Below are 27,708 nucleotides of genomic sequence, written 5' to 3' on the forward strand. Positions count from 1 at the left end.
GAGTTTTTGACCACATTGGGACTTGCTGATGACTCTTGAAATTCAACAACTTCAACATATTACATAACAGAAATGCAGACTAAATAAAATGAACACTAAATCTACGGTATCTCGTTGTAATTGGCGTGAGTGCCTCTTGTACACCATGTACTGAAAAGGAAAGTGTTCGAGTTGGAGGATCTTCCTTTCATAACTTCAATCTCCTCCAAGCTTGTCACGGCCGCAGCTGGGGGGGAATCATCGGATTCAACAGATATCACCCCCGTAGTGGATGTCAGGCAGGAGGCTGCACTGCAGTGTGGGCACAGGTCCAGTCGGGCTTCGCTCTCACTAAGGGAGTGGAGGTCTGCCTCCCCTCTGTGCTTACTCTTGCTTTGCTTGCCTCTCCCTATGCTTGTGACTGCTTCTGCGGGAAACTACTCCTGGATTCTCTCTGGCTTGTATTCTCTCTTTTGTTTTAAAGTGTATTCTTAAAGAGCTAAATCAGCCATTTTTTAAATCAGTTAAAAATGGTGATTGCATGTGTATTTGTTAAGCATGGATGAATGATTTACGCTGTATATTATTCTGGAGGATGTAATTGTTAGAGAGGGCTAGACAAGACGTTAGGAGACAGCATGGAGATTTAATTTAAGATTCACAAACGTATCACGATACATTAAAATCACACATTTCCTTTTTACACAATTTGTAATTGTACCATTATTTTGGTATATATTATATGGAAATTAAGGGTCAGTGGCATGGGGGGGCACAAGGCATCTTCTGGATTATTTAACACCAGCTACATAATTCAAATGTTAGGCTGCACTGTGTTATAAAGCAGGCTATTGTCCGATGATTTCATTATATCAAGCTATTCTTCCAATTAAATTTGATATTGCTGTATCGCATTTCATAATCTCTGTGCTATTATGTATCATAAACATCATAAGCAGCACTTAAGAAAGGATTACAGAAAATGCTATTTAGTTGCAAGGTTTAATACAAGTCAAACTATAATCCAAAAATAATCAGGAGTAATGTAATCTCAGTAACTGTTACATTTCTGGAACTCTAAAGCAATGTCCAGGTATTGTGCATGTGCCCTGATTTACCCTAATGTACCAGAAACAAAAGGTGAACTGATTGTATCTAATTGCTGACTTTACTATGTGCAACAGTTCTTTACTATGCATAATGAAGTCGGTGAGATTAGCTCATCTGCACACTTCGGGTTTAGTAAATTAGAGGACTGGTAGTTAATGGATTGGATATAAAAAAATAATGGTTTAAAGATTACGGCTGGCAACAAATATTGAATCCAAAGGCAAGAGGTTATGTGCATAAGTCTCGGGGACATGGTGCAAAATCAACCTGGAGACATAATTTCAGTAAAACATTGTCAGAATATAATTATCTTCCCTGGCAGAGGCTGCATAAGGAACCTCTTATAGATAGAAAGTGTTAAAAATTTGCATGTTGTACAGCAGAGCCGGCCTTAAGTGTTCTGGTGCCCTGTGCGGACTACACCTCTGGCGCCCCCATCCCCCCAAAAAAGAAAGGAAAAAATTCTCCCCCTCTGCCCCTTCTCACTGCCTTCCCCCCTCTGCCCCTTCTCACTATTTACCCCCCTGCCCCTTCTCACTATCTACCCTCCCTGCCCCTTCTCATTATCTACCCCCTCTCCCTATCCTTACTTACCTTGTTGCCGGAGTCCTGCGGTGGGAGCGGGAGGCGTCCGTCTTCCCGCTCTGCCGCGGTGCACGCTTCACAGCTGAGCGCCAGAATCATTCCGGCGCTCAGCATGAAACGCCGGCACCGCGACGGAGTCACGGAGAGTGAGGGGCGCCGAGCGGTTGTTGAAAATTTCACAAGTGACCACTCGGCGCCTCTGCCCGGGACTTTAATTAAAACACCAGGGTTTTTTGGTTTTAACTTTATTTAACATCCTCCGTGTTAAATAAAGTTAAAAAAAACTTTATTTAACATGGAGGATGTTAAATAAAGTAAAAAAAAAAAAAAAACCCCAGATGTTTTAATTTAAGTCCCGGGCAGGCGCCCCTGTTGCCATGGCGCCCTGTGCGGCCGCACAGGTCGCACACTCCTAAGGCCGGCCCTGTTGTACAGTGTAAGGTACACGTTAATCATAAGGTAAGAATTTGTTTGAAGGTTTGCCCTGTACAGGAAACATCCACGATCAGATAAAGACAGCATATATTATACCAAACACAGTGTCGTATAACTTCCAACATTAAAATGTATGCATCTGGAAATGCTCTTATGTGCTAGCACTGAGAGACTCTAATAGCAGATAACTCTCAGCAGCAGCATCTCCATGTACATTCACTAGGTACGCAATATGAGAAAGTATTGGGACGCCTGACCATTAAACCAACAGAGACTTTTATGACATCGCATTCTAAATATATATACATTAATATGAAGTTGGTCCCTCCTTTGCAGCTATAACAGCTTCCACTCTTCTGAGAAAGGGGTTCAACAAGATTTTGGAGTGTTTCTGTGAATTTCATCCAATAGAGCAGGGGCGTCCAACATGCGGCCCGCGGGCCAAATGCGGCCCGCGAGACCTCGAGGTGCGGCCCGCGTAAGATCGGCAGCCAGGGCAACCGATCTCACGCGAGCCGCACCTCAAGCCCTGCTACTTACTTGTGGGAGGGACTTCTGGACTGCACACAGAGGAAGCGGAGTTCACGTGACATCCTACTTCCTCTGTGCTTTAGCAGAGAAGGCAGAGGGAGGCCGCGCCCCCTGCTGAAGTCTGTAAGCGGCATCGAGGAGCTGCCTTGCAGGTAAGGAGGTGGGGAGGGTGTTTGAATGAGTGTGTGTGATTGAGGGAATGAATCTGTGAATGAATGATTATATGAATAAATGAGTGTGTGTGTGTGTGTGTGTGTGATATCATGGATGTGTAAGTGCTGGAACCTAGGCATGATGGGACTGTGATTGCTGTTAGCAATCACACTCCTATCATGCCAAGTCAGCCAGTACATGCTGAAACCTGGCCAGCTGCCCCCCTTGTGTATTGATGCTGCCAGCAGTATGGGGTCTGCACTTATAGCCACCCTGTACCAGCATGTACTGGCTGACTTGGCATGATAGGAGTGTGATTGCTAACAGCAATCACAGTCCCATAATGCCTAGGTTCCAGTATTTACTGGATGGATGTGTAAGTGCTGGAACCTAGGCATGATGGGACTGTGACTACTGTTAGCAATCACACTCCTATCATGCCAAGTCAGCCAGTACATGCTGAAACCTAGCTAGCTGCCCCCCTTGTGTAGTGATGCTGCCAGCAGTATGGGGTCTGCACATCACAGCCACCCTGTACCAGCATGTATTGGCTGACTTGGCATGATAGGAGTGTGATTGCTAACAGCAATCACAGTCCCATAATGCCTAGGTTCCAGTATTTACTGGATGGATGTGTAAGTGCTGGAACCTAGGCATGATGGGACTGTGACTACTGTTAGCAATCACACTCCTATCATGCCAAGTCAGCCAGTACATGCTGAAACCTAGCTAGCTGCCCCCCTTGTGTAGTGATGCTGCCAGCAGTATGGGGTATGCACATCACTTACAGCCACCCTGTACCAGCATGTATTGGCTGACTTGGCATGATAGGAGTGTGATTGCCAACAGCAATCACAGCGAGCACAGTCCCATAATGCCTAGGTACCAGCATTTACTGGTTGCCTGGGTTGCCAGCATTTACTGGTTGCCAAGTCATATTGCTAATTTTGTCCAATTGTGTGTTACCTACTTTTATTAAAAATGTGAGTTTTTATTATTATTTTTAAAGGTGGGGGTCATTTTCCGTTTTGGCTAAGTGAACCCTGAATGTTTTGGTCCAGAATTTTCATTTTAGTTCATCCCTAGAATAAATCTAGGGAATCCTGAATTTGTAGTCGCAAAACTTTCTAGGCCCAGAAATCAGTGAGAGGAAAAGTAAAGGTTTTGTGTCATTTTACTTTATTTTAATCTGCATATTTTATTAAAGGCCATATTTTTTGTCACCGTGCAAAATGAGTGCGGCCCGCGCACGTATACAATTCTGATGAAGTGGCCCACTGCAGAAAAAACTTGGACACCCCTGCAATAGAGCATTTGTGAGGTCAGGCATTGATGTTGGACGAGAAGGCCTGGCTTGCAATCTGCATTCCAATTCATCCCAAATGTGTTTGATGGGGTTGAGGTCAGAGCTCTGGGTGGGCCAGTCAAGTTCTTCCGCATGAAACCAGCCATGTCTTTATGAACCTTGCTTTGTGAACACTATATGGACAAAAGTATTTGGACACACCTCTTAATCATTGAAATCAGAGTTTGGGATAGGCCCAGTGGAGGGAAATCTTAATGCTTCACCATAACGAGAAATTTTGGACAATCGTATGCTTCTGGCTTCATGAGAACAGTTTCTCTTCTAGCATAACTGTGCTCCAGTGAAGTGCACAACATAGGATTAGAGAGATTATTTTCATGATAGGAATGGTGGGCTGAAAACACGACAGAAAGAAAACGAGAAAGAAGTGTGACAAATGTCTACTACAAAGTAGTCTACAATTATCCAAAGACAAACAACTAACAACTACTACAAATTGTACATAAGACTTGCCATAGATCTAGCATGTTAAATAATAACACATTGATCCACTTAAAATCAAAGAAAAACACAATAAAAAAGTAGAAAACAGAATCATACTGCTGCACCGCAACTCTCAATGAAACCGTTGAGCAGCCACTAGCCTGACTCATTTCGAGGGATGTTTGAACTTAACCATGGTATAGACAGAAAGGGTCAGCAGGGGTGTGGACACTTTTTAAAAATCTACTTGTCCAAGGGACTAAAATGGTAGCCCAATCTACTTGCCCCTCATGACAATCTATTAGTCCTGATACAAAAATAATTTTAATAAAAGCTGTTCATACGCATATGCCTGGTGCCACTAAATCATTTGATGAACAAACTGGGTGTTAAAAACAAACAGCAGAATAAAAACTTAAATTAACGTGTCATTGTGCCTATTTATTTTACTGACATAATAAAAGCTATATTTTAAAGGAACAAGAACCCAAACACAGTATTTCTCAAACTAGGTTTTAATACCTAAAAAAGCTTTTCTAGTACATTTTAATTCACATGTAAACTATTGAGATAAATGTATTTCTTGTTTTTATTTGCCAACCTCCCCCCCAGTTATGCACATCTGACCCCAGGCTTGCCACTCCATATCTTGCCCCCCAGATATGCCTTATACCCCCCAAATATGCCACACTGCCCTCCCAAATATGCCTTATACCCCCCAAATATGCCACTCTGCCCCCTAAATATGCCTTATGCCAGAAGCAGCAGGGCTAAACCAAACAGAAAAACACTTGGCCGGCGCCCGGAACTGCATGTCCCGGGTGTCAGGTGATGCATTCTACGCCAAAGCCATATACCATACCATGGCCTCCTATTCTCTCTCTCTCTCTTTAGTTGGGTTTTCTGCAGTTACATGTAATCTGTGTAAACAATCCTACTAAATGTTGGACTATACATGATACATGGTATCAAAAGAAAGCTCTATTTGTCCTTGAAAAGAAACAATATACAATTTGTGTGAGTGCATGAAAAATGAAAAAGAACACGGTTAAGGCAAAATAGTGTAAAAAATGCAGAAAAAGTATGAGGTTTTGGGCACAAAATATCAGCAGTAAAGAAGAGGTTCATATTAATGTGTATATCCTCCTGTTAGGGTCTGGGCTACAAGAAACTAAGAAATTCCAATACAGACCTACAGACTTTTTCAATAAACCAGAATAAATTTTATGGCAAAAATGTTGAATTATCCTGAAATTTAATTGTTCCATTCATTCATTCTGTCTGTGTGTCTACAGAACCTCTCTAATCCATACGGAAAGATGTACAAATGCTTAAATTGTGTTTTTGGACTCCTAAATTCCACAATTCCTCCCACAACCTTAATCTAACTCAAAGTTTTACACACTTTTTTAGGTTGGAACATAAATCTCTTTTTTTCCCCCCAGAATTTGATTTTACTTCTGAGAACTCTGTGAAAACGTTGTCACACTCTGCCTCTTTCTCTTAGAAGGAAAACGATCCTCTGACCTCGAGTTGTAGTCCCACAGCATCAAGACAATGAGTTTAAACCCCAACATGTATTGCGGACAGGATCTCATGACCACTGAATGGAAAGAGGCAATGCATCATTTCATTCAAACTCTAGTTGAGCTGAAACACTCTCCCCTACAAAGGAAATTAGAGATCAAATATTAAACTTAGTGCAAGATAACCAAAAAAAGGCATATTGTTCCATACGTTGAGCTGTACTCGTAGGTTACCAGATCTCACAATCAATATATTCAACATTTCTCCCTTTCTTCCCCCAATTAAGCATTCAAGAAATTACAAGAATAAGTCCTCTTAAGTTCTTTTTCTGCTCTGTCAGTCAAGAAAAGAGTATTGTGTTTCCCATTAGTAGTTACATGAAGGTTCACCTTATACGACATTCACCGGGGCTATGTGAAATGGTAGTATTCACAATTTCACCGGGCCTGTTTAAGTTGTTAAAATATCTTATCTTTAAATCATTTTACCATTTGAAATCAATGACATGTGTGTATTTCCTTAGAACATGTAATTGTTGATACTGGAAGACAGAAATCCCTGTTTTATGACTAAATAATGTGTCTGTTTACGAGTAAAAGGTCACAGCCTCAAATGTATTTAGCTGTGATATATGTCATTTTACTTATTTTTTATAGTAGGGTTATGATCGCCACAGATATTTTAAATCGCTATGGCTAGTTTGGCTCAGTATATAGTTGTAGATTAATCATTACTAATATTTTTGTGATGAAATGCATCAGTTGAGATAAAAAAAGGGAGGGCTTTGTAAATTGCCGACAGATTTTGTTTTTGCATAAATGCTATAATTGTGCATTGGGTTCCTAACAGACTTGCGCTTTAGTTTTTGTATGAATGTGTTTTCGTGCCGACTTTTACTATTTTGTCCGTTCGTCCGAATAACGAACTAATGTAACATTGGATGAAAGAAATGAAAAGCTAATACGAAAAAATCTTCATAAGTTCCGTCGCCGTGGCCGCTATTTTTACTTCACTTAGAGGAGGAGAATCTCGCCACTTTGCCTGCACTAAGAGGAGGGACATTGAGTGAGCTGATCATCGTTTGTCCAACCAGCTCACTTCTGTCACATAATGCTGAGGGCTTGTCCAATGACTGAGCTGCATAACGGGTAGTAATGACGACAGCCTATATAAGAGCAGAGCAGGCAGGGGATCCGTTCATTTCACTGAGAGTGCTTTATGTGACACTGGTGTGCTGCATCTGAGCATTTTACAGAGTGAGATTCTTCTGTGTGAGACTTAGTGAGCATCTGCCAAGACTCTCTAAAGTTTTCATCTAATTAAGATCATTAATTCATTTAAATAATTAAATTCATGTAATTAATTGAATTTAGACCATTTAACCACTCCACTACTATCCTTAACCCTATAACTCTAAGCTAATTTTGATCCTCTCAAATTCCCTATTCAACGTCTTCTACGCGTTTATTTCTTGTTTCCATTGTAACCGGACGAACAAAATGTTGGATGAATTTCGTCAAATACGAAGAAGGAGATGCAATGTAAAAATTAACCTTAAACTGCATATCTCAAACAAACTTCATATACTGACCTTGGAAAGTCCTGGGTATGAGAACTGTAAGGGGTGAGGCTGGGGCAATGGGGGAGGGGGCCAGCTGTGAGTGGGTGGAGAAAGTGGGCAGAAGTAGATAGGGAGTGGGCAAAGCTGTACCCGTTTCATATACACTATACACATGCCACTCAAAAACCCTGTAGTAAAACGACATATGAGAATGCATTACAGAATTCATAAACACATATGATGTATAGGTTTGTTTCTGTCATAACCATTATAAAATACCCGGTGGACGTCGACCTTTTGGACTTCCCGAAGTTCTCAATAGCTGGTTACCAAATCATCTGCTACATTACACACGTTTTGTATTTCGTGATCAGGGATAAGTACCAACACTGCTTATGATGGACATTTACTGGGGTCTGTGGCGGACAATTAAATGATGTTCCATTGACCTTGTACAGACACTTTGCTATATTACACTCTTAATATTCTAGTGTCAGATTATATTAATGATAGCACCTTTAATGCATTCAATGTAACAAAGTGAAGCTGTCATGGAGGCAATTTTGTTGTAGTCTGGTATTTTGCTTGTATGGCAGGGCCTTGTATTTAAGGGATGTGGGTAACTTAACAGCTAGTTTTTTTAGTTTTGTTCAACATAACTAATTTTCAATCGCTAACGTGTGTCCTTCTATTTGTATAAAGGCTCTCCAGAATCTTCCTATGTTAATTAAACAAAACTTCTTGGCCAACGGACTAATCCTTTGCTCATCTTCAGTCTCAATAATCCTGTGCAATTTTATTGGTATTATGTTTGAAAGTAATTAAAATAAAAGCTTATTATTAAAATATCTTCTTTTTGATCAAGGTATTTCAATTGGTATTATTAATTCTTAATAAAGGATTGAAGATTAATATTGTAAGCTGCTTTGTCAGTTTTATGCATTCTTATAGGTCTGTTGAGTTCTTATACTATTCAGAAACCTTCTTAATCTGACAAGCCCCAGGTGTATTAATCCCTTTTTTTTTTTAATAATGATGCAAATCATCATTTATTTGTCTAGTGTTTTTTTATTTTATTTGTCCTAATACCATATACTTCCAGTTCAGCAGAGTATGGAAACATGCCCTTTCACAAGTGGAGCTTGTGACCCCCACCATGGTCATACCTGGGAATATCAGAGGGCAGGTCCAGTCAGGGGCGTACCTAGAGTATTTGGCACCCGGGGCGGATCCTGTATGTGGCACCCCCCCCACACACACTTTAAAACTACCTGGCCGAAACTGAATATGACCCCCCCACACACCATAAAAAAATCTAACACTTTTATTTAAAGTAAGTAACACACCAAAATAGGACAAAACAATTAAATAACAATATATATATATATATATATATATATATATATATATATATATATATATAATTGTTAACAGCAATCACATTCCTATCATGCCCAGGCATACCCAGATTCCAGGAGGCACTCGCAGACTTGGCATGATAGGAGTATGATTGCCCTATCTACCCCTTCTCGCTCCCTTCTGCCCTATCTACCCCTTCTCACTCCCTTCTCCCTATCTACCCCTCCTAACTATCTACCCTCTCCCTCTTTGAAGTTCACTTACCTTTCAGAAGTCCTGCGGTGGGGGTGCAAGGCCTCTGTCTCCCAGCTCTGCCACTGTATGGAACAGTATAGAGTGATGGGAGTTATGATGTACTTTAGAGCATAATTATATAATGAAAAATACATTGGAAATGGTACAGCATAACACCCATCACTCTCACACACTTACCAATCCACACATATACCAATCCACACATATACTAATCCACACATATATACCAATCCACAAGTATACACCAATCCACACATATACCAATCCACACATATACACCAATCCACACATATACACCAATCCACACATATACACCAATCCACACATATACACCAATCCACACACATACCAATCCACACGTATACCAATCCACACATATATACCAATCCACACATATATACCAATCCACACATATACCAATCCACACATATACTAATCCACACATACCAATCCACACACATATACCAATCCACACACACACATACCAACATACCAATCCACACATATACCAATCCACACACATATACAAATCCACACACACATACCAATCCACACACATATATACCAATCCACACATACCAATCCACACACATATACCAATCCACACACATACCAATCCACACACATATACCAATCCACACACACACATACCAATCCACACACATACCAATCCACACATATACCAATCCACTCTCATTGTCACTCTCACTGAATGCTTTCCTACCTTTCCTCTTTTCTCCTTACAGCTCATTTTCCTGCTCTTCGCTCCTCTTCTTCAGTTCTTCTGTCTTCTTCCGAGGGCACAGGGTTCAGAGGGCACGGGGTTCAGAGGGCACGGACAGCGGTAGGCGCGGCTTCAGTGTTGTGCGCCGGGATCTGACAACAAACCCCGGCGCACAACAGCTGTTGCCGCGCGGATCGCAAGGGAGCGGTATCGGATATCCGATACCGCTCCCTTGCAAGCCTGCTCCTCCAGCGGCGGACATTACTGCCCGTCTCTGGAGGGGTGCCGGGTGCCGGCAAGTTGGCACCCCCCTGATGAGCGGCACCCGGTGCGGACCGCCCGCCCCCGCTAGGTACGCTACTGGGTCCAGATATTCAATGGCAAGGATAATCATTGGAAAGGGGGGCTAGCCGCTTGACAAGGGCAGGTATAACCCTAAATAACATAAGACTGATTAGAAGTGGGAGGAAAATTTAGTGGGCAGTTGGGCTGGCTAAATGCAGCTCCCCTGAGCACAGAATGAGGAAAGTGACCTGGAGGCTTGGAGAATCAGATCTTGACCCGGAGACTCTAGCCAAAAACCAGAAGATTCCTAGGTATGCATAAAATATCCAGCGCCACATATTCACTAATAACAACTTGACTGTACACCCGTACACTCCCTAGAACCTTTGCTGTTGAATAAATATTAACCTATGAGGTCTTGTTGAGTTGCAGCAAAGCAAAAATGTGTTTAATCTCACATATTTCAAATAGCATCCATAAGAGGAGGCATAGTTTCATCTTGCAAATTTTACCTAAATGTCACTTTAAAAATGTCTAGAACTAAAAGTTGTTGTTTCAAATGGTGTTTACAATAAAACAGGCTTGAACTTCACTGAGAGTTAATTAATTGGGTTTAAAAATGAAAAAGGTTACTATAGAAAAGCTTAACGTAGATCAATTTTACCCGATGCTACATTTGTCTCTATGTTACCACTTGTAGGAAATATTATAGTTCAGTAAATGTGGATATTTCTAATTCCTACTTCCTATCACCTTTCAAAGCCAATGCTAGCTTTGAAAGGTAAACAGCATGGCGGCACAAAAGAGAATAATGTGACCTGTTGCCAGAAATTATGAATAGGAAAGCACATTAGCTTCATTGTTAATGAGCCGTAAAAACAACAAAACACACATTTTGGATAACAAACAACGACTCAACTCTTATTTGCAAAGTAAACACAAATCAGTAACATCATTCTAGAAGACTTAACCAGTGCATAAGTCTCACTACTGGCAGCTGTGTTTAGATAGATAATAGCCAAATAAATTATAACATTATTAAAAACCTGGTTATGGTTGCCCTGCGTAATACATGGCTCAGTGTGTGAGGTGACATTTACGCAGGGTAATATGACCGTCTAGGCCACATAGGACACCAATATGTTCTTCCCATGTTAGAAACAGGGCTATCATTAATTCTCACGTAGCCCTCCTCTGTTTTTGGGCCCATGTGATTACCTAAAATCTTGTTGATACATTTTGCTATGTATACAGATGCATTCATGTACTCGTACTGTATACGTCTATCAGTATCTGTATGATAATTCATAATCAGATATGGTATTTTTTTTTTATAAATAATAAAATAATGTATAAAACAGGAGAATCCTCGCAAAGATGTAGAATGTAGAGCAAAGCAGGATAACAATGGGTATTCAAACCCCGAAGCAGTTGTGGTACACTATGAGTAATAAAATAAAAAGAAAAGGCACATATCTTTCTCTACGCAAAGTATTGCTTTATCGGACACATAATTCATTTTATTTAAGGGTATGGAGCGCCAGCAGATTCTGTAGCGATGTTAAAATAGGGAACGGTGAGATAATAAAAAAAGAATAAAAAGAATAATACATAATACAAACTGTGCAAACACTTTCTATATAACAGACTACCTTTAAGACTTGTTTAAAATATGCCTAAAATGTAAAAACGTTAATCAATTAAATGGCAGTCCAAGGGTTAATTTGACAGGGCTCTGTGAACACCGGGTCACATTCACATCCATTTTAGATTCTTCAGCCCCTCTGAAACACACACAGAGTATCAAATACTCGTCTTGAAAATTATTGTTTCCTTTCTAAAGGTTCAAAGTCAGGTTGCGCTGCGATTTGATATGCACCTGAGACCACTGACATGAAAAGTCTTCAGGTAGTATGTTACCATGCATCACATTCTTTAGTTATTGATAATGCAGCCATTTTACCGCTTACTGTTCAACCTGCAGCCTGTCTCTCCTGTTACAACCGGTGGTTAATAGGTATGACATGAAAAGATTAGTAAATCCTTTTGTTTTAAAACCATCTGATTTCATTATATCCTAACTATATTCTATTTTTGAGAAAATATACCATATGGTACCATATACCATATTTATAAGATGACCCCCCCAAAATTTGAATATTAATTTAGGAAAAAAGAAAAAGCCTGAATATAAGACTACTTATACTTTCTACTAAGAAAAAAGTTTTATTAGTAAATATTAATTAATGTAATTTTTTTTTATATTTAATAAAAACTTTGAAAAAAATGAGAATTTTTTGTTTTTATTTCCTTTTATTTGCCAACCTGTCCCCCAGTTATGCACATCTGCCCCCAGGCTTGCTACTCTGCCCCAGACACACCTTATACCCCCCTATATGCCACTCTGCCCCCCAGATATGCCTTATACCACCTATATGCCACTCTGCCCTCCAGAAATGCCTAATACCCCCTATATGACACTCTGCCCCCCCAGAAATGCCTTATACACCCCTATATGCCACTCTGCCCCAGATATGCCTTATACCCTCCCTATATGCCACTCTGCCCTCCACCCCCCGACTTACCAATGCATCCCCAGACTTGTCCCCTGTGCTTCAGACTCCCTGGTTTCTAGTGGGGCAGCCGGTGGATGCGCATAGATGTGCATAGACAACCTCTGCTGCCCGTTAGTTCCTCTTGAGCTTCTATGATGGAGCGCTGGAGTGACATGACCTTCTGGTGCTCCATCAAGAAGCAGAGGTTGTTCACCGGCTGCCAGAAAGGAAGATTTTGACTTACAGAAACAACAGGTGAGGACGGCCCTGGTCAAACAAGCATATAACCTAGAGGCTGCTCCACAGTAAGGATAGCGGCTAATGGAGGGATCAATTGGGGGCCCTGCCCTGGGTCAGCGCCAAACATAAATTCACCAGTGCCAGTCAGTCCATGTAATCAGTTCTTTCTGCTGTAAAGCAGCTTGTTAACTGTACGGCTGCCGTGGCCTCCTCCCTGGCAGGCGGGTATATTGGTCTCGACCATGCCAACAGCACACCAGCTAACCGGCTAACATGCCATCAAGCCTAAAGTATTTCTAATCCTCAAACTATGGTTAAGCCACATTTGGTTTTGCGTCATGTATCCAGCCTGCTTAGATATTTTAGGGTAATTAACTAATTACAGTAAACCCCCTTTGAAAAAAATCTATTAGGAGAGACCTTTTAAACATGCAGTGGTATAAAATAGTGTCTAATGTACACTGACATGTGTGACTTACCGGTAGTAAACCTTCATACATGAACAAGAAACCAGCTGAAACACCATGACCTGAAGGGAACCATGAACTATTGTTGTGGCCAAACAACTGAAGCACATACAGAATTAAATTGTACAACGCTACGGAACATGATGATGCAATGTAAAACAATAAATAAGAATAATATTAAGGCTATTACATGTTATGTGTATTTCCTTATCTATAATGTAGACTGTTTAAAAGGGAATGCCATGAGAGACCCCATACAATGTTTTTGGTTCTAGCATAGTGACCCAATCCAGGAAAAACTAAATTAAGAAAGGATGAGAGATGGGCCAAAAACTTGTTAATCACATGACCCTTTTACATTTCTGTTTTAGATCCCACCTGAAGAAGGGACCTCAGAAGACCTGAAAGATTTACAACATGTTGGTGTTGGCAGAATAAAAGGTATCAACTTCCACAATAAATTCTATTTTCTCTTGGCTAGATCCATTTTTAATCTATATTATACAGACACAATGCATAAAGCATTATAAGGAAATGAGCTGAGACAGGTATATTGTATTGTGTGATTTACTGAAACAGGTATTAACCACAGAACAAAACCAATCAAATAATTTCCTCATGAGATCTGCTATCATATTCTGCATTTTGCAATCAATGGATTATAAAGTGGTTACATGTCTCAGTTGCGTCTAATTATTTATTCTTTTTTTGCATTTTTTTTTCTTTTCTACTAGGGAGAGCTATAGAGGTGAAGCATGTCTGCACTGAAATGTAATAGAATACGGGATCGGGAGCCTTAACCCTAAATCAACGCTACCAACAAGGCATGGTTAACTTAATAAAGCAATGATACACCAGCAGGTCAGTTGCATCCATGTATTTTCTCATGAATGAGTATCAATTTCTAACATCGTAGGTGGGCATTTAGATGTTGATTTATGAAAACGTAGCATAATGTGTAATACTTTCAGATATACCCCAATGTCTCCCTGATATCAGGGATAGGCAAAGTGTTCATACATGTACACCAGTGTCTGTGGAAATGTTTCTGAAGGTCCACAGAACATGATTAAATTAACCACAGTAAATGTCCACCATGAGCAATGATGGTGCCTACCCCTGCCTGGTGTGCCTGCCTTCTGCCACTCTAACAAGTATCTGAACTCAGGCAACACAAATGGATCAGACGTTGCAGCATCAGTGTCCCCCACGTGTCAAACCATAAATACTGTATATATACACTCACTGTTCACTTTATTAGGTACACCTGTTCAATTGCTAATCAGCCAATCACATGGCAGCAACTCAATGCATTTAGACGTGTAGACAACTTGCTGAAGTTCAAACCGAGCATCAGAATGGGGAAGAAAGGGGATTTAAGTGACTTTGAACGTGGCATGATTGTTGGTGCCAGACGGGCTGGTCTGAGTATTTCAGAAACTGCTGATCTACTGGGACTTTCACGCACAACTATCTCTAGGGTTTACAGGGAATGGTCCGAAAAAGAGAAATTATCCAGTGAGCGGCAGGTCAGACTTTAGCATAAACATGAAAGCAGGGATCCAAGCTGGTGATGGTGGTGTAATGGTGTGGGCGACATTTTCTTGGCACACTTTGGGCCCCTTAGAACTAATTGAGCATCGTGATGCCATCATATGGACCAAGATCTTTGAGGAATGTTTTCAGCACCTTGTAGAAAGAATATATATATATATATATATATATATATATATATATCCCTTCTGACCCCTATGGGTGGTATGTGTCTTCCTCAACCATGGGTCCTGCGAGTTTGTGGGTTTGGCCCAATATCTTAGCTGTTCCTAGCACATACCGTATTGGCTCTAATATAGGCCGCACCCAAAACGTTAGGTGCTTTTTTAAAGAAAAAAATGTCTGCCCCCCCCCGAGATATGCTGCCACTCTATCCCCCCAATATGCTGCCACTTTGCCCCCAAGATGTGACCCCCCGAGATATGCTGTCACTCTACCCCCCCCGAGATATGCTGCCACTCTGTCCCCAAGATGTCCCCCACCCTGCCAGACTTACCGGTGCAGACTCCACAGGGTCTTGTGGGGCCGGCGGGGGACATCTAAGCATAACGCGTATATTCAACTTCCGGTGCCGGCACTTCCGCCGTGGGAAGTACCGGCAAGGAAGATTGTTAACGTACATTGCGCAGACGTTCACCGGCTGCGGCGATGCAAGCATGAACAACCTCCACTGCCGGCACGTCTGCACGATGTGCTTTAACAATCTCCCTTGCCGGGACTCCCCCCGTGGGAATTCCCGGCAAGGGAGATTGTTAAAGCACATCGTGCAGACGTGCCGGCAGCGGAGGCTGTTTACGCGCATCGGCGCTGCTGGTGAATGTCTGCACAATGCGCGCCGGCCCTCCCCCCGTGGGAAAGTGCTGGCAGGGGAGGCTGTCTGAACGTATCAGAGAGTAGGATGCGTGTCCCCTGCACCGTTGTGGGGGATCTGTATCCTAACCCTGCTGCCTGACCCCGAATATAGGCTGCACCCCCACTTTAAAGACTTAAGGTGGGGGGGGGAAGTGCGGCCTATATTCGGGCAAATACGGTATGTTGGATCCATTTTCCCAGCTTAGGTGTCACAGGACCAAGTGATGTGAACACTTTGGCCTTCACTCTCTACATCTTTTTTAATTCTTCTTTCAGGCCCGGTACTTCTCCAGCTTTTCATACTCCTCCTTGATGTTGCGGTTACTTGGCACCGCTACATCCATCACCACCACTGTCTTCTGGTCTTTGTTTACCACCACAATGTCAGGTTAATTGGCCAGTACCTGCTTGTCAGTATGGAAGTCCCACGAGATCTTAGCCCTGCTATTTTCCACAACCTTCTGTGGATTCTCCTATTTGGACTTTAGCCCATACTCTGTGTAGATGTTCCTGTACACAATGTCAGCTATTTGGTTGTGTCATTCAGTGTACAAGCTTCTTACCCCACCACTATATTTTGGACTGTCTCAGAAGCCTTTCTATATAGTCTGCCCCCTGGATCCTGTCTGGTGCGCTAGATGCCTGCCTCTATTGATATGGTCTTTAGTGCCTGCTCTTGTGCTGCCATTATCAGTGCTTCAGTTCTGTCTTTGATTCCAGCCACTGGTAGGATTTCCCAGTGTTATTTCCTCTACTTGATGTTCCTACCATGTCTGTTTCTGTTCAGGCATTCTCTCTGCAGCTCATCTTTGTGTGCCACTTTACTCTGGGTTTTATCCAGGATTTGTGGCTTTGACACTTACCAGACTCTGCCAGCCTTCTTTCTGGCTGGTGTACAGCCTCTGGGTTTATATATACCCATCAGTTCCAGACATACAGTGCCTTGTAAAAATATTCACCCCCTTGGCATTTTTCCTATTTTGCTGCATTACAACCTGAAATTAAAATGGATTTTTATTTGGATTTCATGTAATAGACATACACAAAATAGTCTAAATTGGTGAAGTGAAGAAAATAACTTTAAAAAAAAAAAATTAAAACAGAAAAATTGTGCATGCATATGTAGTCACCCCTTTGGTTATGAAGATCCTTAATTAGATCTGGTGCAACCAAGTACATAACACATAATTAGTTAAATTAAGTTCACTTGTGTGCAATCTAAATGTCACATGATGTGTCACATGATCTCAGTATATATACACCTGTTCTGAAAGGCACCAGACTCTGCAACATCACTGAGCAAGGGGCACCATGAAGACCAAGGAGCTCTCCAAACAGGAAGTGTGGCCAGAAAAAATCCATTGCTTAAAGAAAAAAATAAGCACACGTTTGCTGTGCACCAAAAGGCATGTGGGATACCCCCCAAACATATGAAAGAAGGTACCCTGGTCAGATGAGACTAAAATGAAGCTTTTTGGCCATCAAGGAAAATGCTATGTCTGGCACAAACATTTCTCATCACCCCATGAACACCATCCCCATAGTAAAGCATGGTGGTGGCAACATCATGCTCTGGGGATGTTTTTCATAGGCAGGGAGTGGGAACTGGTCAGGATTGAAAGAATGATGGATGGTGCTAAATACAAGGAAATTCTCCAACGCAACAAAATAGGAAAATGCCAAGGGGGATGAATACTTTTGCAAGGCACTGTATATATACATTTATTATATTTTTAATAAAAATATCTGATAAACTTTTATGAACCACAGCCAGAGTGTAACTCATAAAAGCGAGTGCAACAAAAATGCAAAACATTGTGTCATGCTAGGTTTTCCTAGTTAAAGTGTAAATGGTATATAAGGTTGTCACCTAAATGTAACATTTAAAAAATTTCCCCGTTCCTCTGGAACTCATAGTGTTGAACCTACCCAAATGTATCACAACAGTGAAGTAATCACCTCAGAATTAGAATATGAGGAGTATTTTCAGAAGCAGTAATATAAATGGAATGGACAATGGAATAAGAATTGTTTCAGATTACACTGATGCAATATTAGTGACATGTCACTACATGCACTAAAACCCCAAGACAAACAGTCCGTGACACACCTGGAGATGCCTAGAGCTCGGTCTCAATGAAACCTACTTGCTTTCATACCATGCTTGCTTTTTGTATAGTCCTTTGTTGCATGGATAGGTACAATTTGTTTGGTTCCCCAAGCAACAGAAGCCAATACATTGTTTCCACTTCTTTTTAAAGTTAGTATTGAATTGGAAATGCAGTATTGGCGAATCGTAGAATGCTTAGTGGAGGAATATCTAAGGGAAGGCAAGCATTGTGAGATTGTCCACATCCCAGAAAAATTATATTAACATTATGTTATTTGGAAACAGAACTCTGGTTACAAATAGTAAACAATAAACACACCCAGGACACAAAGGGTACTGCCCCAGACTTTGGATCACCTATTTAGAGCAATATTCAATATTAAGCATCTAAAGGTATACCCCCTTTTTTGCTTTTAAGTTTGCACTATACAGTGCGTATCACTTAAACCTGCACATGAATGTAAGGAATGTACAGGTTAAAACTGGAAATGTACCCCTATTTCCCTTCTGTACGCCAATGTTTTGGCGTTTTTCACTGGAAAAAAAAGATTATCCCAGAAACATTATGCTAAGACTATGCCATAAAAGTATAATCATTGCAACATGGAAGTTAGAATACTTATGTGACCTTTGGATCGGTGAAATTGCTTAACATACATATTTTGCTATAAAGTGTAGTATCTTGAACATGGTGTACATGTCTCGGATTTGAAACAGTCTTTTTTTTTTTTTTGACGCAGAGGAGAGAGAGGCCAAGTGGTGGCTCAAGAATAAGTTTTCAGCAACCACTCAGTACCCCTCACTCTCCTCCGCGAGGCCTCTAGCTCGGTCGCAGTATAGCCTCGCGCTCCCACCGCAGGACCTCTACAAGGTAAGTGAACTACAAAGGGCCCAGAGGGTAGATAGTGAGAAGAGAAGGAGAGGGGGTAGATAGTGAACAGGGAGAAGAGGGTACATAGTGAGAAGGGAGAGAGGGGGTAGATAGTGAGAAGGGGAGAGAGGGGGTAGATAGTGAGAAAGGGGGTGGTAAGATGTATAAGTTATTTATACCTGAGTGATTTTGATCTATACCTGCGATGCTGGGTTTGTGTGTCCTGTTGATCTATACCTGCAATGCTGTTTCCATGCATTGGATTTGTGTGTCTGATTCTGATTCAGTGTGGCAAATATTTTTTTTTGCTGCGGGAGCGGAGGGAGTGATTGCATGCTAGGGAGTGTGGAGCACGGCCCAAGGAAATGCTTGCGTAGGGTCCAATGTTTTTTAATATAAAATGTATTGGCAGCATGGTCTAATATTTATATATATCGGCAACTGGGTCTAATATTAATATATATTGGCGGCAGGGTTTAATATTAATATATAATGGCAGCAGGGGCTAATATTAAAGAATGAAAACTAACTGCCAGTTCAGCTGATGTTTTGAAATCATATTTCAATCACGGTCTTTACTTCAAAGAGATAAGTACATATTATGTAGTTAAAAATGCATGTCCAACGCATATATATATATATTTATAATAGACACACCTGTGTGTGTAATCTCATGCTCTGCTTAGTGTGTCCCTGAATGGCAGAAATAAAATGTGGGGTCGCTCTACATGCACCATGTGTGCCGTTGGCACTAAAAAGGATTCAACGGGAATCATTTTATCAAAGCTACCCATTGCGTGTGCTTTTTCCTTATCAAACGGAATGATTGTTTTAAAGGAAGTTTAAATGTTCACCAAGTGGAAGCTGAGATGTGGAGCTGGATGTCTAAATGTGGCACAACTAGTATTATCTATTCAATTTGAAAATTGTGTCCTGAAACTACCTGGGGTCAGAACATAAAATTAAATGGGAACTTCTTTCATATTTTTATTACTAGTATCACACTAAAAACATTGTTTTTCTGTTTTAAGACAATACTAGTTTTTAGATAATGTTTTTTAGATATATCATTTGGATATATGCCTTAACTCGATAGACAAATATCATGACTCGTTATAACTATACCTGGGAACTCTCAGGGTTTGACATTTAGTCTCTGGGGTGAAGGGGCAGATTTTCGGGGTCACATAGTCTAGAAATAACTCGTTCCTATTCTACACTACTGTGATCATATACGACCAATTGGTCATATATGCCAATTGGTGATTTTGCTATCAGTATGTTATAGTTAATATCCCTGCTTCAATGCAGGTGATTCAATTAAGTGTATATTTAAATAATGACAAGTCAAGGTTTCCACAGGGGCTGGAATTAGAGACATTTGGCAAGTCACTACATAGAATCTTCATGAGGGGCTCTTAAAGGGTTACTAGGTCAAGAGTCTTTGGGTCAACTTAATTAGACAATTATTGTCTTAATCACCCAGAGGGCTCCCATGACTAGTAAAAATCTAAAGAGTAAGGGACTTACAAATGTTTTAACCGAAATCCGGGTACATTTTTAGAATCTTTTGTCCGGGGACATAATTTGTTCTGGGACAGCGCCCTCAATCTGCAAACTGTCCCCGGAAAAGTGTGGTTACCCTACCTTGTAGGATAATCAGGATCGCATTAGCATTTTCATATGGATTCAGCTAAAAGTGGGATTTGAACAGGAAAAATCAGCCAAAATATCACAACAATGGCAGGCCCAGATCTGCAGATACAGGAAGTTTGTTGGAATAAAATGAAATAAAACCACGTTTCCTCCATTACTGTATATAGTGCTACCTTTACACATAAAATTCATCCTTTTCATGCAATACCAAAGGGTTTCACCTTCCAATATGGGGAAATTTTCACTTTATATTGTATTAACGTCTATTTTGGGGGGAGTCATATCAAGTAACGAATGGCTTGTGAAATAATCCTCCTCCTTAACCACAGACTATTAATAAAATACTAAATAGTAAACGCAGACTCAAAATACATCAGGAGAACAGGCGCTTAATACTTTCACACATTGCTTCTTCAGCAGGGCGTTTCCATAGCGACACGTCGTGGCGTTCTCAGCTTTCGTCACTTCCGCCTCACGATCCAAGATGGCGGCCCTCTTGGAAGACAGGGAATTACAGGGGATGAGGCATCGATTTCAAACACATGCGGAGTATTTACTCCGTGAATCGGGAGCCGAGGAGCCCGGTGGGTACGGGAGGCAGTGGGCTCCGGGGGTACGGCTCACTAAAATCCCCACGGGCCTGCAGAGCTTTATCCTGCCACCTTGTGTAAAGGAGGAGACGGGCTGTAATTAACTCATTGTAGACAGTAGTGGTTGCTGGTTCCGCCTTACAGAGTATCCGTCACCCTGAATAAAGGTTCTTTATAGGCTTCCAGGAATAGGGAAGCTCTTTGCTGTGTGGCAGGAACCAGGAAGTGCTGCTTTGTTTATGGTGCTGGGCGAGGTGTCATGTTGTTCTATATGTTTAAATACATGTAACGTGTATATTTCCTCTGCTGCATTACTGAATCATAATGTGATTACATTGAGCTATAGAGCAGGGCTGCCCAAGAGCTCACTTGCTGTTTTGGAGCTACAACTCCCATGGTGCTCAATAGCGCGCATCCTTTAGGATCCTGGTTGAACTTTATAGGAGTTGGTACTTCCATAACAGCAGTCAGGCTACCTGTGTGATACTCCTGCCACAAGGATGTTTCATAGATACTTCTATTTGAATGTATTTTTGGCATTATCTGCTGGGTAGCTGGCATTCCACACGTTTTATAAAGCACTGAAATATTTCACAGAGCAGATATAGAAGCGGCCGGTTATAAGTGTATACAACTTTTACTCTTCTTATCTACAAGAGGGATTTAAAGTGATTTGATATCTAACCAACATATGGTCTACGCACTCAAGAAGTCAAATAGCAATGGTTCTCAAAATTGTGCTGCTGGCACCTAAATTCTTGTTCTGAGCTCTGCTGATCCCGGTGGGTTTACCTGTTTCTGACCTTATTCTTCTAAATTATACTTGCATCATCCCTGATAGGCAGACAACATACGGTGGGTAATTGATTTGGTAGGATTTAAGTGGATAACCCGTTTGTGTCAGCTAAAAGCGTGTCGGGTATTTGCTTGATTACAAGAGTTAAGAGGCTGCTTAACCTGTCAAGGAATTGATGCCTTACGATTCCTTGCGATAGTTTTAAATGTTTTTCCATTACTATACACCTTATATTGTATAAGTGAGAGGTGATAGAAGTGTGTATTTTTCTTTTTGATTTGATTATTTCCCATTTATGTTAAGTTTTTTATAAATTCTATTTTTGTTGCTTACTATGTAATGATCAATAATTAAGTCTAATAAGCTATATGCATGCCGCTGGGATAATTCTCTAATGGCTACCCTAGCTGAATGGGACACCTGGATCCATATTGATTTTAGCAAACAATAGTACTGAGGAGACCTCCATGACCTTGGCTGTGAGTTGCACTCTACCATGAAGTCGTTAAGTGGTTACAGGGGAGACCGTTACAAGTTGCACCTGATTTGCCCTAGGTCAGTGATGGCGAACGTTTTTGGGGCCGAGTGCCCAATGTTCTGCATCAAACTAAGTTGCAGACCTCAAATTGCCAACACTGCATATTAAACACGGAAAGGAAGTTTTTTGGTACAAGTTTCTATACACAACAGTGTGCACCGCTTTGCATAGAAACATAGAATGTATCAGGAGATAACCTTTTGGCCCATCCGTTAGAAAAACACATGGAAAATCTGTAGTTCAGGTAAGGAGGTGGACGTGATTGGGCTCACATGTTGTGGGAGCGGGCGAGAGTGGAACACACGCAGCGGGAGCGGGATTAAAAAAGCAGTCCCGTGCAGGGCTTTACTTGGGATAATTGTCCTGTTCCCTGACACGATTTCGGCCAAGCTTTAGCTGTTGGACAGATGGCCTCACATTTGACTCTGGATTACTTGGATACACAGAGGAGTTCATGGTCGACTCGATGACTGTTCATGAATGAACTGTCATGAACTTTACTAACTGAGGCCTGTAGAGTCTGAGATGTAACTCTTGGTTTGTGTGCAATATCTCTGAGCATTGCACATTGTCTGACCTTGGGGTGAATTTGCTGGGATGTCCGCTCCCGGGAGGATTGGCAGCTGTCTTGAATATTTTCCACTTTTGAATAATCTTTCTCACTGTAAAATGGTGGATGTTTGGAAATGGCATTATAACCCTTCCCAGATTGATGGGCAGCAACAATTGCTTCTCTAAAATCATTGCTGATGTCTTTGCTCTTTGGCGTTGTGTTAACACACCTCCGAATGCTATAGAGGTGGTCATACTTGCTGATGACAATAGATGATCAATTAATCAAGAGCCTTAATTCCTACGGCAGCAGTAATGGTCTACTGTTGAATAAATCATGGCACAATGTAATATGTCATGTGTTGTTCATCTGAAGTTGTATTTACCTAGTTTTAGACCTACTAAGGAACAGATGATTGTTATTATGCCCGATTATTATGTAAAACCATAGAATTTAAAGAGGGTGTACTTTCTTATCGCACAGCGGTACACCCCATCCGTATTTTGTAAGTTTATCTTAGTCTGCAGGGTATTTACAGATGGGCAATTATCTTCTTAAATTTATTCCACTCTACTGTATCTCTTACATATACTTCATATTTTCCGAGATTAGTTGGTTTAATTTGTAAATGTGCCCTGATTTACTATTTTTGGAATGGAATTTTAATTTGTGGTTTTGTGTGTAATACAAGCGGACACTAAAACACGCCAAGTGGTTCTTGTTTAAGACCATTTTTTTTATATTGCCAATAAAATTCATCTAATAATAAATAGTAATTTGATGTAGCGTATTTTTGTAACATACTGTACATGCAGTTTTAATGTTTTACTGCACATTTAGACATTGTTTTTATGTCTCTTTCTCCAATAAAGCACCACATTTGATAATGTGGTTGAACGGAGTATACGTTTATATCCTGATCATTAAGGAGTGGGTTCACACAGGTTAAAAGTGAACACTCCAGAAGATTCCTAGGTATCATTCCCTGAGCCTAACAATCATTAGAGCTAGGAGGCTTTATGAACATCTCACATTGACCTCTGGTTTGTGTGGAGTGCACCATTAAGTTCATATTTATTGAGTAATTGGTCGATGCAAATTTTACATTTATAAGCTTGCCAATAATTTGCATTACTAATATACCTCAATGGGAAGCTCGGACTCTACTGAGATGTGTACATGGGTAAAAGGCTCCAAACATTAACCGTTAAGTTTATGGCTGATTTCAGCGCTGTGCCTGAATCTGCAGTGGTGTAAACTCGGCTTAGCTACCTTTTGAGTGAGAAGAATAACTTAATTCCTGTCTTTCATGTAGTTGCATGGGTTTGTGTTTTGAGCAATCTGGGTTGGATCTTGTCTTGCTTGCGGGTGACATAATCAGTCTGAATTAGAAATGATCTTTTATTTATATAGCGCCAACAATTTACGGAGTGCTTATTCATTGCCATTGATATGTATCATTATGTTTTTAGTAAACCATAGTAAAAGATTGTTCATGGAAGCACACATGCACAGAAATCTTCCAAATAATTCCTGACTTCTGTAACACGGTTGCCCCAAATTATCTTGCAAACCAGAAATGCCAACAACAAAAACGTGCATAGGCCATTAGTATAGATAGAAGAAACACTTGTGATGCAATTTTCTTAATCAAGTGTTTCACTTTGTGTTTCTTTTATTATTTCTTTTCTAGATAGATCTGAAGAGGAAAAGAAAAAGCAGAAGCCACTCCCCAGGATAAACATACATTCTGTGTTCTGGATATTGGCAGCTATTTCCCTGACTTTTTACGTTGAGTTTTTTCAGGTTGTTCAAGACGTCCTACAGGAAAGATGGTATGAAATGACTGACATACTGCAAGATGGCAATAGACCAATATCATAAAATGCTTTGTTACAGCTAGTTAAACCCTTGATAAAACTTTTGTTAAGTTGCATGTCTTGCCTGTGATATAGACGGTATCTGTGGGGTCACCTCTGTGAGTGCCGGCAGCTCGTGCGTCTCTGGAGCTCAATGTCGTTCTTTGACTCTTGAACAAGTAGAACAGAACCTCTGTGTTACCTGACCTGCGTGCCTTGAAATGTTTCATGTGACTGTAATTAGTGAATAAACTCTGCAATATATTTCACTTGTCAGAACTGAAAGATCATTCATTCATCTCAATCATTCAGCCTTTCAGTAATAGAAGGTTAACATTTAACATGCTGGTTTCTACTTGAGTTGTTAAAATATCTTGTCATAATGCAAAAGAGACTGAAACTTGTGTTGGAAACTAGCCGGTTAATACATATTCACGTTTAAATACATAGAATTTTTTTTTAGCTGTGAGGATTTGGGTAGAAATTAGGAGCCAGAAACACAGATCTAGCTTGATAGTTTTAGGGGCTGCCTCCATAGAGATGAGTATAAAAAAAATGTAAATATTATTATCTTGTGTAGGATTACATGGCTGATCTATACTGTCATGCTTTATAGTATTATAGCTATTGTCTATTTTTGCAGCACGTGGTTCCTCACTGGCACATTCACGCTGGCGATCAGTTTATCTGTCGCGTTGTACTGCATCATTTATCTCGAGTGGATTTGCGGGATCCGTGAATATGATGCAAAGTATCCTGCTTTAGTCCCTGTAGCAATTACTTCCTTTATTACTACAGCAATTTGGTGAGTGTGAACATTTTTTTTAAGCGTTGCTTCTTGTATTTTTTGTATTCTATTACCTGTTTGTTTTTATTTTTTTTTCACATTTTTATCAAATACTTGGTCTAAACTCTACGTATTTCTTACTTCTCATTTGTTGTGAATCATATATTATATTAAAATGGTTTTATTCACTTCCACTTTTTCTTTTATATTTGAAGCTACAATGTTTCTTTATGGCCAGTGTGGTCATTTTTCACTCCATTGCTGCTATTTACCCAGTTTATGGGTGTTGTGATGCTGGTCTCTCTACTTGGGTGAATCCGTGAAGGTAAGATCAAAGCCTGATTTATCATCAAATATTTGCAATGTGTTTTTGGAAGTGTCATAATTAAAGGATAGCGTTCTGTACCTTGCAGCCTTACCATTGAAGAATGTATATTAAAATACATAATAGCTTGTATGTGGTACTCTCCACTAAGAAAGCTGCACAGCACCACTCTTTCTGTGGCCCTGTTTTAGTGTCACTTGGCTGCTTGGATCCCTTTCTGCGCATGCGCATTGGGGGTCTTGTTTGACGACTGGTCAAGTGCAGGTATGTGTTGGTGCTGGCTGGTGGTGATTATAGTGCTCGGTGGCAAGCCTAGGGGCTTAAAAGTCATGGAAATGCATGGAAAGGAGAAAACAATAATTTAAAGGGGACACTCGGCTATCAGATCTATGCATTCAGATCCTCGCTTGTGCGGTTGGTTTTTATTTCTTTTATTGGGGTAAACGTGTTTCATATTCTCTCAGATCTGTTGTTGAATTAATGTATAGCTGTACACGTTTATTTCTAAAACGCATGTTTAACCTGAGTAGGAAATACGCGTCGGCTCTCCAAAAGTGCAATGTAGCGGAAAGGCAAATGTGGACCTGGTTTTTTTTTTCTTTTATTTGATGAGTATATGATGAGTTCTTCAAGCTGAGTTACAATCCTAATTGTATGCTTCTAGGAATGGAATGTAATTATATCTCAAGAAAACATTATTGGAGGTGGATATTTCATCAGGAATAAGCTTGCCCTAATTGAATTCATGTACCAGACAGTGCAGACTTCTGTACCACCATGAATACAGCCCTAATTTATGATAGGAGTAAAGTTTGAATAATGATTAACGGCAGAATCAACCATCGCATTGTACATTATTAATATTATATGACATTGTTTTCTATGTGTGTTTTGTGATTCATTTAATTTTCTATTTTCTTTTACAGGAATTTCAGCCCATGGGGATCCATTAAAGGTTGACCTCCTCCGAGCTGTGCATTACCATGTGGCTGTAGCACTTGCCTTCTAATGTAACGGAACCAATCTCACGTGTGGCTAGAGGGAACTTTAGAAATACATGACTCTTTGAGACAAAAGGCAACGATGGCGAAATGAAACAAGCCAAAACACCATCAAGTTATGATGCTCCGATATATTGTAACAGACATTTAGTTAACAATTTTTTGTATTTCCTCCCAAAGTAACCAAGTAATTTTGATTGCTTTTTGTTTCTTCTCGTTTTCAAAATGCCACAAAAATTTAAACAAAGATAGAAAATTAATGCAAAAAGCTTAATCTAAATAAAGTATTTATTATTGCTCTTTTAACCAGTAATGAAAGGTTTTCTGAGTTGATTGATATTCTGTAAATTGCTTGTCGGTGGGGTTTTTTGGTATATAGAAATGATATATACTTCTTTGTATATTCAATTACTCTCTCCAGGGTAGTGTGTTAATACCATTCTTGATTTTTAATATTAGAATAATACATTTTAATTGTAAACTGAACAGCCTAGCATGGAAAAAGCTACTAAGTGGCTAAAAACTACACCTTGCAGTTTGCACAGGAGCAAAACGTGGAAACATAATTGCAGACGATGCTTTTTTCATAAACAGTCTGTGTTGACTGCTCCACACTGGTCTTTCACGATGAATAATACATTTTATCTGTGTAAGAAATTTA

The 27,708-nt window shown here is 40.4% G+C and overlaps 1 protein-coding gene across 1 annotated transcript; it reads left to right on the forward strand.

Moving 5' to 3' along the window:
• Window positions 1–18,811: 18,811 nt before the first annotated feature.
• TMEM128 (transmembrane protein 128) lies at window positions 18,812–27,365 on the forward strand. The gene is made up of 6 exons (XM_053458278.1): window positions 18,812–18,942; window positions 21,016–21,182; window positions 24,769–24,910; window positions 25,578–25,739; window positions 25,937–26,046; window positions 26,973–27,365. Exons 2-5 carry the CDS (start codon window positions 21,083–21,085, stop codon window positions 26,034–26,036), a joined length of 504 nt encoding a protein of 167 aa, XP_053314253.1. The 5' UTR covers window positions 18,812–18,942; window positions 21,016–21,082; the 3' UTR covers window positions 26,037–26,046; window positions 26,973–27,365.
• Window positions 27,366–27,708: the final 343 nt, after the last annotated feature.

Source organism: Spea bombifrons, chromosome 1, assembly GCF_027358695.1.
Source record: "Spea bombifrons isolate aSpeBom1 chromosome 1, aSpeBom1.2.pri, whole genome shotgun sequence".
Lineage (NCBI taxonomy): Eukaryota > Metazoa > Chordata > Amphibia > Anura > Pelobatidae > Spea > Spea bombifrons.